The sequence below is a fragment of the Adiantum capillus-veneris genome, chromosome 7 (genome assembly GCF_014529385.1).
Source record: "Adiantum capillus-veneris isolate H3 chromosome 7, ASM1452938v2, whole genome shotgun sequence".
Taxonomy (NCBI): domain Eukaryota; kingdom Viridiplantae; phylum Streptophyta; class Polypodiopsida; order Polypodiales; family Pteridaceae; genus Adiantum; species Adiantum capillus-veneris.
Genome location: NC_140937.1, coordinates 93,290,589 through 93,308,204, shown reverse-complemented (window position 1 = coordinate 93,308,204; position 17,616 = coordinate 93,290,589). Strand labels below are relative to the sequence as shown.

The window sequence follows — 17,616 nt, the reverse complement described above, 5'->3', positions numbered from 1 at the left end:
ATCTGGCTTAAGTCTCACTTTTGTGATCCAAATTTTCACCAAATTTGATATGTGAAGTCTACTTGATATGCACTCAAATGTGCAAAAATTCTCAATTCTGGTGCAGATGTAATTAATCGCGATTATTTACTTCTGGGATTTTTTTGCAACTTTTTGCCAAAATGTGGATACAAACAGGTAAGCAACTCAACTTAAGCTCTCTAGCCAAGTTTCGCCAAAGTGTGGATAAACTCTGCTCAATTTGTCAACAGTTTTGTGTCTGCAGACTGACTTTACAAATCTGGCCACAATTTTCCCTTTATAGATCCAAATCTTAACAAATTTGATATGTGTGTTCAATACAACATGATAGAACTTGTGATATGCTTGGTTGGCCCAAAAAAAATTTGAAAATTAGACAAAAGTAAATTAATCGCGAGAAAGTGGTAGTTTTATTCAGGGAGGAGTTGCAACCATTGATATATATAGCCCGTAAGGATTAGCAAGCTAGGTACATGTGGGTGAGGCTAAGGGCAGAGACAGGCAGATACCTCTGCATTGCTATTTGTTACTTTCCTCCTAATACGTCAGTATATGCATCACCTAGAGGACAATCACCCTTTGCTATTTTGGATAATGACATATAGGAGTTTTCCAAGGATGGTGACATTGTCATACTAGGGGACTTCAATGCTAGACTGCCCATCACCAGACAATATCTTATGATACTTCCGAGGAGATGCTAAGGAAGCTGGAGGTTACAGAGATGGGTCTATCCAGACTATCACAAGATGAGGAGTACATTGAGTGTGGCACATACATGATACATATGGGAACTGCACATAGATTGGCCATTTTGAATCGCCTACAAAGATTTTCCACAGCTAGAGGTTTTACATGCTTTCAACATCGACATGGTGCTAGTACAGTGGATTATGTTATGGCCCAGCCAGGTCTCACTTCATTCTTTCAAAATTTCATGGTGACACTAGCCCAGTTGGAGTAGTAGTTGATCATGCTATCTTGTCTTTCACTCTTACGTTTCAGTTCAGCACAGCTCCATTAGGAGAGGTCCCCACGCACACTCGGTATACCTGCATGATGGAGACGGATTCAATGTATATGGATGAGATATACAGGCAGCTATGCACTCAGGAGCCGGGACCGCCACTAGATGAACTCACTCAGATATTGACAAGACGCTCCATGATGCAGCATCAGAGGCATACCCCCACAGCCAGCCTACACGGAGACGATTTGGGAGCATGCCCCAGAAGAGTTGGTATGATGAGGAGTGTAGAGAGACGAGGATCAAATTACAGAGGGAAGTGCTCATGGGTATTACCACACATAGAAAGTCACGGATTATCTTTCGCCGCCTAGTGCACCGAAAGAAAAGAGCTTATCTATCTCAGCTACAGCGGGATCTGTATCAACTATTTATGAGTCAAGACTCGGGCGAAGCATAGAGACGATTCCATGAGCATTCACCACCACCAACGATCACCTCTACAGAGACATGGGGGGAATATGCCACAACTCTCTACACAGTATCAGGGCAACCACCTTTGCCGGACCCACTAGAGACATGTACTTTCTTTACTGCCGACAGGGTAAAGAAAGCCATTGACAGGATAAAGACAAGGAGAGCACATGATCATGATGATCTAGTAGAAGAGCACTTCATCCATGCTAAAGATATGCTTGCAGAGCCTCTTGCTATGATAATTTAATCGAGCCATGTATGAAGGCTTTCCTGAGACTTGGAGTATGTCTACAATTGTGCCTATTTTCAAGTCAGGAAATCCCATGATTCCTGAAAATTATCGCACCATCATGGTTGGTCACACATTGGCCAGGCTGTATGCACCAATTCTTGAGGAGGAGCTGAGTAGATGGGCAGAGCGAGAAGGCATACGAGCACCAAGGCAAGCAGGATTCAAAAGAGGTTTCTTCACTCTTGACCAAATTCTGACACTCGCAGCTATTATTAAGGAGGGTAGACACCATGGCAAGAGAATCTATTGTAGCTTTGTGGATTTCCGCAAAGCTTTTCACACAGTGCCGAGAGCCAGACTTGTAAGCAGACTACAAGACATGGGTGTGCCTATAGAGCTGATATGGGGTATTCGGGCTTTATACAGGACAGTGATGGGGCGGATACGCACTACAGAGGGAATGTTTGACATGGTCCACTCCACTATTGGAGTAAAGCAGGGATGCCTCCTATCTCCGACTCTTTTTGGGATGATGTAAATGAGTTTTTAGACTATGTAGAACGTCAGGGAGACAGAGGGGCTGAGCTAGCAGGAACATGGATTCCATTGTTACTATATGCTGATGGCATTGTGTTGATTTCTCACTCTCCATAGGGAATGCAACGTCATTTAGATGCTTTGCATACATGTACTAGCGATAGTGGATTGTTGGTCAACCTTGGGAAAACCAAGGTTAAGGTGTTCAACACCACACCACAGTGGGTAAGGAGGGCAGAACCCACATTTACGTATGGTTAGGAGAATGTGGAGTACACAGATGCATATACTTATCTTTGGGTTGTTTTCGGTTGAGTGGTGCTTTCAATGAGAAGAGCGTCAGAAACTAGACTGACGAGAGCATATGCAGCCTTGAGAGGACTAGAGAGGATCTGTTCGCAGGTTCAGTTCCAAGAACCGCGAACAAAGCTCTGGCTTTTTGACACTCTAGTGACTTCAGCTATGCTCTACGGAGTTCAAGTATGGAGACCCTCAATAGACCATCACGGGAGATCTGGCAACAGAGATGCATGGAGATATATGGAGAGGCCTTTGGTCTCTATGATCGCTCGGATGACTTTTTACACACTTTATGGGACCTCCCCAGGGACATGAAAAATCTCCTAAGATATAACGGTTACAACAAACCGAAGGGGAAAAACCACTCATGATATAGTACAAAAGATGGGTGCTACATCAAAGGCTATGGACAAAGGAGGGAAGTACGACTGTAGCAAAGAGTTGAAGGAGAGTATAGGCGACCTAGACTTGTGACAAAGAGGTTGAAGAGTCCACCAAAGAATCTCCAATACCGCACTCCAAATCTCCAACGCCAAAAGGCGCACACTAGCAGAATTGGCATCACCACTGCACATCCACTCTACATCAAAACTCCGAGGACCCGGGGGAGGGGAAGGGAGACAGACACACACAGAGAGAGAGAGAGAGAGAGAGAGAGAGAGAGAGAGAGAGAGAGAGAGAGAGAGAGACTCAAGCCATCCTTGGCACAATCAACACGGCTACAACACTCTTCAACCATCAAACTTGCAAGCTTCAGCATGGAAAGGACAAAGTTGAAGAGGAGGCTAGTGACCCCTCCCACCAAAACCTCCACCTCCACCCACCACATCCACCTTATAATCTTAACCCAACACTTCAAATACAAAGGATTACATAGAAAAACATGCAAAAACAAGCAAGAAAAAGCATGCACAAATGTATACCACTCACATGCAACCACGCAACCTCATGCAAACAAGCAGCAGGAAACAAGCATCACAGACAAAAAGAAAAAGCCGCAAGCAAACTAAACGAACACACAAGCAGACAAACCAAAAATTCAACGATCAAATCAGTGTTAGGAAAGGAAACCAAAACAAGGAACAAAATATCACCGCTGGTAAAGAGAAAGGCACGGCATAATTGGGCGGGGGAGGGGGTGCCCAGCAAGGCTCACAAACGCATAGAGCAAAAAGCACACATCTCCTCATAGCCATAGACCTCTAGCAGAGGATTGTGCGAAGAAGGCAAAAGTGTGACACCCATCATGTAAGAGTAGGTCGTTGCCGCCAGACATGCACAAGAGACCAGATCCGTCCCAAAATCTCTCTCTCTCTCTCTCTCTCTCTCTCTCTCTCTCTCTCTCTCTCTCTCTCTCTCTCTCTCTCTCTCTCTCTCTCTCTCTCTCTCTACATATATATATATATATATATGTATTATTATTGATTTATCTATCTATCTAAATATTTATATTTATATTTATTTATTTTACAAAGCTCTTAATAAGATTACCATCAAAATAGGTTTCCAATACCCACAACCGATGATATACTTGATAGATCGCAGGGTTCTACTTTGTTTTAGCAAAAGGTCGATCTTAGAAATAATTATCATCAGATCAAGATCCCTCCTCAAGATGTTTACAAGACTGCATTCATTAACAACCTTCGGACTGTACGAGGTTTTGGTAATCCTCACAAATGCTCTTGCAACGTTCAATAGGATGATGTAACAGGGAACGGGCGGAACGTAGCCTAATGTTCCAAAATGATGTTCGGGATGGGTCCGGCTCTTGGAATGGAGTTGGGAATGAAACGCCGTTCTAGAACGGAGTGTAACAGGAACGGTGACCTGAAACAAGGCGAAACGACATCCGCAATGGCAGAATGAATATCCGGAACGGTCAACTTGAAAGGCAATGTTTTTTTAACTAGCCATTTGAGGGCATATTTGGGGCTGTTTGGGGGTAGGTTTGGGGCTATTTGGAGGGCAGATTTGGGGCTGTTTGGGGGCTTGTCTTAAGCTCCCCTTCTTCCTCAAGCTCTCAACGCCTCTCTGTACTGAGCTACTCTCCTTGTTAAAGCTTTAAGCTTCGGTATGGAGCTCTAGCTTCCACCTCTTCTTTTTTTGCCAAAAGCACAGCACCTTCAAGGAACAACTGTGCCTTTTACCTCTCTTTCTCAAGCTCCATTCCCCTCTCTCTCACTCAAGAGTCAAACTCCATCCCTCTCTCTGTCAAGCTCCGTCATCGTAAAACATAGCTAAATATGGTTCTTATTAGAGTAGTCAAATTCAAAAGCTTAGCTAATAATTTTCCACAAACATATGAGGGACGCAGTGCACAAGGAGGCCTGGTGTCCCTTGGCACTATGGCCCCCCACAGTGGGTCATTTTCCATTCCTCCCGACATGCCACCATGATGTGCACCAAGCCTTCAGGCTCCATTCTTTTGTATTGTCTTGTACTTCCTATTGGAGACCGGCTCTGTGGAGCATGCCAAAGAATAATCGACAATACTGCCCTGTCTCCACTGCAAAAAAAGAGAGAAAGCGCACCGCAAGGACGACCCTTGCTCTAAATTAAAGTTTGGCATTCCAGGTCAAACAGACGCAATGGCCAACTGCATCTTTCACCTAGATACTTAAGTAGGAACCCCCAAAACCCATACCCAGTCTTCATGTTGGTGGCATCTAGTTAATATCAAAGGTACATTGAATGCACTTCCATCGATTGCCACAGCAGAGATTCGACCACCTCTATTGCAGCCAGTGTTACAGCCTGGTCCCTTCAAAAGGCTCATCACCTGCCTGTTCCTAGCACTTCCTGTCCTGCAGAGCAGAGATTCGGTCTTCTTTTTTGTAGCCAGTATAGCAGCCATGCGCATTAGATGGTTCATTGTCTCAGCACAGAGCCTTCTGTTGCTGCTCACACACTAGCTAGGATTTGGGGCTCAAGCCAATTTATAACGTTCGTAGTATAGCGTAGCCGCAATGCTGTAGTTTTCTTCAGCACGGAAAATCTTCACACTCTGCAGAGAAGGGTTGGCATTGCACTAACTACCACCTAATTCGGGTCCATAGCTTTCTCTTCATATGCATCTCTTAGCTTTGTCCTGTGCGACCCAATTCAAGCTCCATCATGCATATTAACAACCAGAATATAATATGACATGACCATCAACAGCATCATTGCCTTATAATGGTGTGAAAATCTAAACAGACGACAATATATGCTCTCACACAGTGTACACAAACATAAATATAAAAGGTCAGTATAAGGATTTTTTGTCACAGATTTGGAGCAATGTACACTATAATTGAAGACTTGGTTCCATTGCTATGGGAATTACACAAATCCTAAGAGCTTGAAATATAAGTGTATAACACCAAATGTGACTTAAGTGTATAAGTGTGTGTGTATGCATGTATGTATATGTATGTGTGTGTGTGTGTGTATCTACATATGTATGCATATATGTATACACAATACACACAACATAGAAGTGTAAACATTCGATCATAACAGCTGCTAACCTAGCAGTCAAATTACTGGAACCACTCTTGCTAAAACTTAAAATTGGCACACAAATTCTTCACTTCCCTTAAGATGCTTAGCATAACGTACTTGAGACCCAAGAGTAACAGGATGGTTCACAAGATACATTGCTGGCGATGTGTACACGGAAGGAACCCACACCAGACAGCCCCAACAGATATAGAATCCAGCTGCAAACGCAATAGCTACACGTTTCAAACAATCGCACAAGGTTTGCCTCATCAAAAAATACAACAACAAACTAAAGAAAAACTCCAAACCAGAACTCACTCTAGGATCCCCCTCTTTGTGCCCTCTTCCCCCCTCTTAACCCCCTTCTAATGACGATTTTCCAGCCCCACAGCACCAACAAGTAGAAGTCAAAAGCATAAACCTCGATCATGAGCAATATCCATGGTATTCCAGTAACCTGACTCCCACCAGAAGAACTTCGTGATATATATTAACATCAAGGCAGTGCTGACCAGCATTGAGTCAGCAACCTTTCCTTGAACCTCATACTGCCAGAAAACACAAAGTTGTCAGGACTCAGCACCCCAATAGCAAAGAAAATCTTTCAACAAAAGTTGATTTTCAATCAGCTTCACTGACAAGACCTTACCAACAGTAGTTACAAACCAGTAGGAATAACAATACTACACAATGGTAAACCTCAAGTTCATGAGGTAAATAGGTTACAGAGTGTCTAGGAGATTATCCTCCATACCTGTACACTCACCTGAAACAACTTTAGTCAGCCATAACGTGGTGCTTACCAGAGCCGAGAACTGCATGTATATATGTCACGTGCACATTAAACCCTAGGTGCCTGTGGACAAGCTAACCCCTACTTCTTAGGATTTAGGACAGCCTAGAACATGTTGAGGCACCCTTCTGATCCTGTGCACATGTCCAAAAAGCACTTAAGAGTACCTCTGATTGCACATGAGCACAGCCAATGTCTGCTAGGTGTAGGCACTGGGGAGTGTTCCGATACACTCACATTCGTACCTAGCCTACCTGCATGTGAAGCACCCCTATAAGTGAGTTTATTAACTCATTAATAAGTGACAATTTAGCCATATTTTAATAAGACGTGGGGTATTTTGCAAGCCCTGCACGACCCAGAATTAAATACCTATATAAGTGACCGTAAGGGTCACCCATTGCATCCTAAGCTCTCAAGGGCAGCCATGCCCCGCAGTACCCAGTTTTGCTCCAGCAAACCCTTGCGTTTTTGCCCAACATCAGCCTACAGCACCAGATCAGCCCCACAGTTTCAGATCAGCCCTAGCGTTAGCAAATTCCAGCCCTCAAACAGCAGATCAACCAGCATTTTCTATAGTTGCCGACTTCAGCCGAGATCAGCCAGTTTTTTCAAATTTCAGCCCATTCCCATCGTCATCATCAGCACCCTTGACATCGGCAATAGTAGATCACCCATAGCCTCGTCAGTTGCACATCCCGTATCAAAACCACTAGCGTTTTGCATTTTCAGCCTTTAGCCTCGCACATCCCATCAGCATCTCAGCATCTAGGACCATTGTATCAGCATTTGTGCAATGTGGCAACCCTTCGAGGGTAGTCTTCTTTCTCTCTCTATCACTGACAAAACCTTCACTCAGTATCATTCGCTTCTCTCTCTAGTCTATTTCACATCTCTCTCATGAAGTAAAAGGAACCTTGACTACACACTGATCACTCATCCTGAGTTATCACCATAAATCACTTCCGCTATACATTACAATATCAAACTCCTGGAAAAGCAGCAACCAGTACCAAACCCTTCTTGCTTCTTGAGGTTTGTTCAAAAGGTAACGAAGAGCATGCTGATCAGTGATCATAGTGAACTTTCAAGTTCAAACCCAGAAGGTAGTGACCAAAATTTATGCAGTGCATAGACTATGACAAGGCCTTTTTTGGGCCACGCTTCCCTACACTTGTCAAAGATTGCGGGTCCTTGTTGAAAAAGGTGCTCTTCAAAGCTCTCTATAGCGGTAGAGCATTGTACACCTGAAAAGTTAGAAAAGTCATTCATGAAGATCCTCAGAAATTGAGTGAGCACTGAAATGCAGATTAGACGGACGATTCTATTGAAGAATAGTGGAGCATTTTGAAACCAAGGTCATCTCCGTGTCAATGAGAATGCCCAAAAATGTTGTTTTAGCTGGTCAACACGATGGTTGTAGCCACTCTGCATAGGGCATGGCCCGCGACATCTTCGTGTAGCCCTTGGTGAATGGTGTAGGAAATAGTTGCCTTGTTGACTTGTTGAAGAGCTTTTGGGGGCTATCTCCCGACACCGCTTTGACTGGTTGCCTAGAACTATGATACCTGCTTCTTAAATCTTCTCTAGTTCTTATTTCACTCCCGCTACATACTTGGGCTTGCACTTGTATGCTCATCCGCGGACTGGTCTAGCAGCACTGACTGAAGGAATGGTGTGGATGCCAAACTACGGTGGGATACCTTCTAGGTCATGGTAAGTCGAGAGAAACACAAATTTCAAAGAATGCATAAATGAAAGTACTTGATCCGGATGGTCAAAAGCTAAGTATGCAATACTATAGACCTTCCTACGACCTAGATCTTGCAAAAGATCAACGATGTATTGTTCGAACTGACTTGACAAATCTTCTGCGGCCTTTCAAGGAACAAGTGCCAGAAGATAAGGTGGCTAAGTTCTGAGGAGAGGCCAAAGCTAGAAGAGACAGTGGAAACCCTTCAATCTGAGCATATTTTGGCACATGAGGAAAGGAAAGTGAAGGGGAAGCTGGTCCAAAAAAATTTGGTCAAGTTTACAAATCATCTGGCCTTGGATGCATCATGCCAAGTGGATGGAGGAGAACTTGACAGATACTCCTCACTCGTTAGAGCTTTACCTTGAAGCTTTTGGCTTGACAGAAGTAAAAAAAGAAGCAGTTACTAGGGGCCTATCCACTCTTGTGCCATTGGAGAGCCACACTCTGTGATGCTCACAAACAAGTGAATGGATAACCATCACATTTTCAATGAGTTGTGAGAGTGTCAGAGTAGGTGATTAAGTGCATAAACTAATGTTCTCTACCATCTGTCTCAATTATTCACATATCTTGACCGGTCGAACTTCCTCCACATAAGTTCAAAAACTGGTGGACCTCCCAAAACTCAAACAAACAGTTACCTCTTAACATGGCTGGGTTGCAGAATTAAGAATCCTACCACAAATTGTTAAAAACCTTGCAAAATTGATGATAATCTTTTGAGCAAGTGTATAGGTCTCAACCTCTAAGTATTCTACAGTAAAACATTGATTTGTGTAATATCAGTGCTCAAATGCTAGAAAAAACAGACCCTCGATACATTCTGCAAGTGAAGGCAGCTCTTGCCCACACCATCCCAGACTTAATTTCATCCAAAATAACAGAAGGGCATGCTCCATGAGGGCAAGCATGATTATTGAGTCAACAATTAAGTGACAAAAAAGCTGTGTGAGTACAAGGCCAATTGCCAACCATCTGTGAAAGCTCTTCTTAAGAAAAACTTTGAGCTTGAAGAAAAATAATAATGAATCAAACTTGTCATATAAGCCAGGCAGGCCTTTTGAACTCCTTACCTGCTTTATACAGTATGTGATCGCCAGAACTGCCCAACCCATCATCCCAAATCTGCAGTTGGTGAAGACTTTAATATCAAAGTACTTTCCTATGCGTGGATAGAGTTCCATGCCCTGCAATAGGCAACAGCCTCAATTACACATGTACGATGCCACACATAGGTAGCACCATTGAAAACATGCATAAACATAAGTCACATGAGCACAATTATGCACAAAGAATCTAGTCCTGAAAATGGGATTTACCCAATAGAAATCAATAATAGGATCACCAGAAGAGCCAGAGTCAGCTGAAGATGGAGCAACATGGCCCTGGATATATATTAGAAGCAATAATTAATCAAATTGAAGATGATGTTGGAGAGAAAATCAGTTCCGTACAGGACAATTATTGACCCAGCAAACTGCACCTTGATGTAGAGGAGCATGCAAAAGACAAGGCTCCCTACTATCAATGCCGAAAACACCTCCCCCAAATGATCATAGACAGTTGCTGGATTGAACCAGCCCAGCCTGACAAGAAACGTTGATTCAGAAGCTAGCCATGTAAGAACAGTAGAAACTTTTGGATAGAATTACTGATACCTCCAAACCAGTAAATAAACCAAAATTGTGCATAGGTAAGCAGCAACTCCATTCTCCTGCATTCAATCAACTAGTATTTATGATACAATTAAAGGCAAAACAACCATTCGCCAGGAAGACTACCCTTACATACTCTGTACACTGGGCGATTGCCCATTGGAGAAATGGGACCCAAAACTTCTTTTCCCGGTAATAGAACCTGTAAAGCAGCTTCAAAGGCCGCATAACCTGCTATTAATTTCCATGCAATGAGAGAGGGTGAAGGCCAAATCTTGATGAGACCTTGAAGACCCTCATCTCTCAAAAACTCCCATGTTTTCAAAGCTGATCCATCCATATGCACCAAGGAATACCACCTGGGAGTGAAACAGTCAACAATCAAAGCACAGCTATATATCTTATACATAAGTCACAATCACCCTGCTTAATTTATAACCAGATGTTTGACTTTCTGCAGCACAACTTTTAATCTACTACATTTGTCACTGTCATTATCACGACACTCCCTAAATTAGAGAAATGTGCAAAAAATGTTTTTCAGTACGACGAATCATAGCCGAGTAAAAATACCCAATTTTCTCTTTGACAAGGTGCATAAATTTCAGCACCTTTCCCTGTGTTAAGACTCAAAAGTCCTATTAGCATTATGCATGGCTGACTAATTTACTGGTTAGCATCCGTTGCAACAAACGGCAAACCCTCAGAAGTCTCATAGTGTGCTAGCTATTGGTCAACTAAAAAATTGCTTACTGTGAGGTGCATCCATACTGAAAGACATGTGCATGAACATGTGCAAAAATAATATTTCGGACTGCAATACCATGTGTTCATGTGTTAGTGCCCCAAATTAAATCGGTGCAAATCTAGGACAGCAAGAAATGTGCATAACATGCCTGAAATCATGCGTTGGAGCTACAATGGAGTTGTAATCATGACCGGGATCAACACGAGTAGATGAAGCTATAAATGATTTGAAGGACTACCCAGTTCTTCTTCTCCTTCTTCTTCTAACAGTTCTTCTAGCTCTCCTGACTCAAGCGAAGAAGACAAAAAAGGCAAAAAGCGAAGCAAAAAGCAAAGCTCCGAAAAGGGCAAGAAAAAGGCAAAGAAGCCTAAATTTTGCCCAGTTTCTGACAATTCTATAGAGGACTCATCCTCAGACAGTTCGGACTCCAACAATCACATGTTTTATGCCAAGAAGAAGCATTTTTATAAAGCCAACCAATATGACTTTCTCGAAGATAAAAGCAAGAAAATAAGAGAATTCAAAGAAGATGGACAATCAATTAAGTTTGACTCTTTTTCTGGATTTCGAGATGCTCCGAGGGCTTTTGGCCTTCATACAGCAGTTTGACATAGCTTTCTCGGGAGGGCATTACTCAGAGCACTCCAAGATTCGGAGGGCTACATCTTTCTTGAAGGGAAATGCTCAACCATGATGGTCCACCGTTCTATTGAGAAAGAAAGCTCCAATTAAATGGTTGAAATTCAAAAGGCTTTTTATTTCTTGTTGACTCACTCAAGAGTACGAACGAGATATACGAACTGCTTGGAATCATCTTCGGATGACCAAGGGAGATTCTCTGGACGCTTATTGCGAGAGATTTTGGAGCTCTTTTCTACCAACCTCTTCATTTAAGAAGGTCTTGTTTAAAGAACAGATTGAGCGGTTTTGCTGCAGACTTCCTATAGAGATCCGAGACTACTGCTTGGAACAAAAGTCAAATTCTATTCAAGAATTGATGGGTCATGCAAAATAGGGTTTTGCATTACATTCGGGCAATCTGACTTACCCCACTAATGAGATCTTAACTCAGAGAACCCAACAGACTTCTAATAATGAAAGTAAAAAGAGAGAGAGTTCCCAAGAAAAGAAAGGCAAGAATTCACGACCCCGGCTCACTCTTCGAGAGAGGGCCAACTACATCAAAGAGGGAAAGTGTTTTGGATGTGGGGAACATGGGCACGTCTCCGCGAAGTGCCCTAAAAAGGCACAGCAAGAACAGAATGAAGACAAGCCAGAGAGTTCGAGAGCAGCTGAGGAACGTGGCAAAAAAGGCGAGATGAAAGCACGACTGGTTCCAGATTGCATGGGTACTGACCCAAGCACGATTGATGAAAGTATAGAACTTTGCCGAGCTTGGGGCAAAGTGAAAGATCAAGAAGCCCTCATTTTCTTTGATGGAGGAGCCAAGGCAAACTTCATTTCACCTGAATTGGCGGCGCCGCTCAAGATTACACCCGATCGGATGGGACCACAAGCAGAGGCAATTCTAGCGACACCCGGACGGGACGTAGCCATTACACCTGTCATTGGCAAACTTCGGTTGCATTCTCAAGGGTATTTGGGGCACGAGGACTTTTACATAATGCCCTTGGAAGGTTGTGATGTCCTCCTTGGAGTCCCTTGGTACCATAAGAACAACGTCGTGTCAATTATCGGGCGAAGAAAGCGACATTGACAAATGAAAAGGGCCGACCAATTGTACTTGATGTGAAATTAAAGGGCGAGTTCGTCCCTATTGTATCAGCTTCGGCCGTTTCAAAATTAATGAAATCCAGTCTGTTTGTTTACTCGATCTATTTGAAAGAGTTAAATCATGAACACAGGACAAATATCTCTGAACTTGATAAAGAACGCCAAGATTTTCTCCACACTCATGCCGATTGCTTTTCTGAGGGCCTGCCAGATGAGTTGCCACCATCTTGTCCTGAGGATCATACTATTGATCTGATACCTGGAAGCACACCACCGAACCGGCCACCTTACCATGTGAGCCGAGCTCAGAATGAAGAGATTATGAACCAAGTGAAAGACCTCTTGGAAAAGGGTCTTATCCAGCCGAGTACTTCACCCTACTACTCTCCGGTGTTGTTGGTTTTAAAGATAGACGAATCTTGGAGAATGTGCATTGATTATAGAGCTCTCAATAAAATCACCATCAAGAACAGATTTCCGATTCCAAGGATCAATGATATTCTTGACAGCCTACAGGGATCCTCTTGTTTCAGCAGGATCGATTTGAAAAGCGGATATCATCCAATCCGAATCGCGCCGGGAGATGTGTATAAGACGGCCTTTCGGACGAGCTTCGGTTTATATGAATTTTTAGTGACGCCTTTTAGCCTTGCCAATGCTCCAGCAACTTTTAACCGAATGATGGTTAGGATTTTCAGAGAGTACAGATCTTTTGTTGGCACTTTCTTTGATGACATTACAGTCTTCTCCAAGGATGAGGTAGAACATAGACAACATCTCCTACGGGTCTTTCAGGCATTGCGAGATCACAAGTTGGTGATCAATGCCAAGAAGAGTGAATTTTTCTTAACAGAGATACACTTTCTAGGACACATCGTCTTAGCAACAAGTGTACACATGGACGCGGCCAAGATTGAGACTATACGTGATTGGCCAGATTTGAAGAATGTCCATGAAGTTAGAAGCTTCTTGGGCTTATGTTCTTACTACCGGCGGTTCATTCGAAAGTTTGCAGAGGTAGCTTCCCCTTTGCATATCTTGACACAGAAAGGAGTCCCTTTCTCGTGGGGACCCACAAAGGTGACTGCCTTTCACACTTCGAAAGAGAAATTGACTACAGGACCATTTTTGACTTTGTCGGATTTGCAAAAGTCATTCGAAGTATATTGTGATGCTTGTGGTTGTAGTCTGGGTGCGGTCTTAATGCAAGAAGGCCATGTCATTGCCTACGAGAGCCGATTGTTTTCAAGGCCGAAATTGACAGCACAGATTTATGAGAAAGAGTTTTTGGCGGTTATCCATGCTCTTACTCAGTGGCGCCATTACCTACTTGGAGCCGATTTTACGGTCTTCACTGATCATCAGAGTTTACGCTACTTCTTGTCACAGAAGCAGCTATCGGAAAAGCAAATGCGCTGGACTGACATCTTGTCACAGTTTCACTTCCAGATTGTCCATGTGCAAGGACAAAGAAACTCGGTGGCAGATGCTTTGTCCCGGAAGCCATTAGTCTTGGCTATTTCCGCGATTCATCATAGAAGCTTCGAGGACATGGTCGATCAGTACGCCACAGATCCAGATTTTCCAGATGTATTCAGTCGAATACAGAATGGGGAGGTAGTAGCAGGATATTCCATTCGAGACGGCTACTTGATGAAGAAAACAATGTTGTGCGTTACACAGCCGTTGAGGGAAAAGGTTCTAACCCAATGCTACTGTCCACCATTTACGGGTCACCGCGGCATTCATACCACCTTGAAAGGTGTGGAGCGTTACTTCTTTTCGCCGAGACTCAAGCGTGGTTTCATTCACATGGTTTCAACATGGATGACTCCCTGGATGCACCCTCCTTGTCTCTCACACAGACACAGATCACCAAACTCATACGCCAAGATCTGATTCAGCTAGATACCAAGAGCACATGGATATAGCCGACACAGGAGTTGGGCACAAAGATGGCCTTCTATAGAGAGCATCTTCTCCAACTCACGGAGGACGGTTTTGTGACTATGCCTGCATACATGGATACGTACTTATCTCATGGGATATGATGCGCTATTAGGCAGATACACACATCCTCACATCACCTCCAGATCGAGACTGGCCGATTCCGAGGGGTGCCAGCAGGGGCCAGGATATGTCACCTATGTAACTTAGAGCCAAAGACAGAGTTGCACTATACATGTCATTGCCCGGCGTACTATGAGATACGCGGCCGCTTCCACTGCCTGTTTAGAGAAGGTTTCGGGCCATTTTCTAGAGTCATGAGATACAAGGATCAGAGATGTCTCGAATTGTTCCTGCTAGAGCTGCGCAGACTTCAGAGGAAAGACAGTCTCAGAGACGAATCACAAATTTCTTTACACCAGTCAAGGGAGAGCAAGAGGAGCAGTCATCGCAGCAGATCTCAGAGCCCACCCACACTAGAGGTACGTTGCTTGACCGAGCCACTGACCTAGGCAGATTCACACGCCCGCGACCTCGGGGGATCTCCCACCATCCACGAAGGTTGCAGCAAACGATACAGCTCGACATGCAAGACGGCTAAGCAAAGTACTGACCATGGAGGAGGTTGATGAGATTCGCAGCGACCGATGAGAGATTTCATTTGAACCCACCACCCTCCCCTCCTCCCCTCCCCTATATCTCGTCTCAATTCCGAATCAGCTTCAAATTCATTTCCTTTTTCCTTAGTGTTTTTTAGTGTTAGTTCTTTGTAATTTCCATACTTAGACATGATATCAGATTCACCAATTATAACTTTTTGGTCTCATAGCTCCTTTTGGCCTTTCGAAGACGTTAATATAACATTTCATTTCATTTCATCTCTCTCTCTCTCTCTCTCTCTCTCTCTCTCTCTCTCTCTCTCTCTCTCTCTCTCTCTCTCTCTCTCTCTCTCTCTCTCTCTTAAAGAGAGACCACAGACGGGTTGCCCTCTCTTGTCGCTTCAGTATGTTGTTTGTTTCAGCTCCAGCTTGACTAATGCTGGCAAAGCAAGAGTATATTGCCGATGGTCTTACCCATGGCAGGTTAACCTTCCACTATTAATTTTATGCAGCCCTGCAAACTTTAGCTAGATTCCCTCATACTAACAAAACCTCAACATTCCTTTGGGACAATAATGGTTATTACCAGCACAAACCAATATAATAATTACAACTCTGCCACAACTGAGAATCTCCTCAGATTTCAACAAGAAATCAGACTCTACTAGCTTCGATGTACATAACAATCCTTATACATGAGATGGATACATGCAATGTAGACATTCTTTTCTCTCATTTAAGAGCAATGAAGCTTACCTCTTTCAAAGCTTGTGTTGAGATATATAAGCAATGGAAAGACATCACCTAGACGTGTGCGTGTGGACACACGTGTGGATCCCTACTCAAAGGCAAAGATTACCACCCGCTCTGATACCAGTATAACATAGGCATAGTACATCTTTCATGTGAGCTCTAACTTAGGAGCATTGTATAAGCTGAAGCAATGGAAAGACATCACCTACATGTGTATGTGTGGGCACACGTGTGGATCCCTATTCAAAGGCAAAGATTACCACCCGCTCTGATACCAGTATAACAGAGGCATAGTACGTCTTTCATGTGAGCTCTAACATAGGAGCATTGCATAAGATTGTCCACCAGCCATAGAAGTCCCGACTCCCTTTATATAGAGCTTGCCGGACACTACCCAAGTATGCCACGCCTACGTCTTTCATGAGATTGTCCACGAGCCATAGAAGTCCCTTTATATAGACCTTGCCGGACACTGCCCAAGTATGCCACGTCTACGGTGTGTCGGGCTACACATCCATATGGCCATCTGACCTCCTCAAACCCCGCGTGGACGTGGACGCCACCCCTGAACTATGCATACACAATGTGGTCTACGCACCTATCCATGCATGCCATGCGTGCTCCATGGTCCGGATGCTATAGATGACATTGTTACTTCTTCCTTATCAATGTATTGAATAAATGCGAAAAAAAATTAGAATGCATGTGTGTTCCATCAAGAGGACAGAAAATACAACAAACCTCAGGAGTAACTTGAATAATCACAAAAATGCATTATCAACTTAGACAATAGTTGAACCGATGTCTTTCGGGAAACCTTAAATAATGGGGAAGTCCATATGTGCATGTGTGCGCTCAATGTACTGTGAATGAGATTACATTTCACAATATTCTTTTTGCTTTTAGCATGTAGACTGTTGAACAATGCTCAAGAATGTAGGAATTTAAATCCATAAGCAGATCCAGAGAGAAGGAGACAACTTACAGGAGGATGACGAAGGGAGGGCATGAGAGGAGAAGGCCCAGCATAGAGGCGTAAGCAAGAACGGGGGAGTGAGCAGCATCCTCCGCTGTCGTCTGCATAGAAGGCTGTTTCGAGACACCATTGCCAGCGTTGCTACTGCGCTTACGTTCCACTGCGGCACCCATCTCCCGACTCTCTCGTCCTCGCGAGTCACGACTCGCGACAACGACGTTAAGAGCTCTAAACTCTGTGTGTCTCAGTTGTGTCAGCCGCAACAACTCTTTATCTTTATCGAAGGGTGGCTTCACAAACGTCCGCGGACATTTGTTGTCCAGCTACAAAAGGGACTTTTATAAGGAAGTTTGTTGTGCGTTTTCACACAATTGCTTCCGAGGTTGGGCGAAGGGGGGAGTGCCGCAGCTTCGTTTGGGCACTTTGTCAGAGGCATCTCACCCACAGCGCTATTGCTAATGTTTGTCGATGTGATGGTTGATCATTGGCAAGCAAGTATTGCTTCACGACGTCCGTAACATTTGTGAAGCCACCTTAAGGGTCGGGTCCCCTATGCCTTGAGGTATTAGTGGCATTATGTTGTTGAATTAACTCAAAAGTAGTCCCACTAAAAATAGAAAGCTAACGCATTAAAC

At 43.7% G+C, this 17,616-nt stretch overlaps 1 protein-coding gene across 1 annotated transcript in view; it reads right to left on the bottom strand.

The window, feature by feature from the left end:
• DWF5 (Ergosterol biosynthesis ERG4/ERG24 family) overlaps positions 1–17,370 on the bottom strand; it is a 50,419-nt gene extending 33,049 nt beyond the window's left edge. The window contains exons 1-8 of the mRNA XM_086516241.1: positions 16,991–17,370; positions 10,361–10,583; positions 10,228–10,283; positions 10,053–10,155; positions 9,889–9,954; positions 9,643–9,756; positions 6,442–6,568; positions 6,138–6,238 (exon numbers count right to left, since the gene is read on the bottom strand). Coding sequence (XP_086372367.1) covers positions 6,138–6,238; positions 6,442–6,568; positions 9,643–9,756; positions 9,889–9,954; positions 10,053–10,155; positions 10,228–10,283; positions 10,361–10,583; positions 16,991–17,154 — 954 coding nt within the window. The 5' untranslated portion in view covers positions 17,155–17,370. The remainder of the gene's footprint in view (positions 1–6,137; positions 6,239–6,441; positions 6,569–9,642; positions 9,757–9,888; positions 9,955–10,052; positions 10,156–10,227; positions 10,284–10,360; positions 10,584–16,990) is intronic.
• Positions 17,371–17,616: the final 246 nt, after the last annotated feature.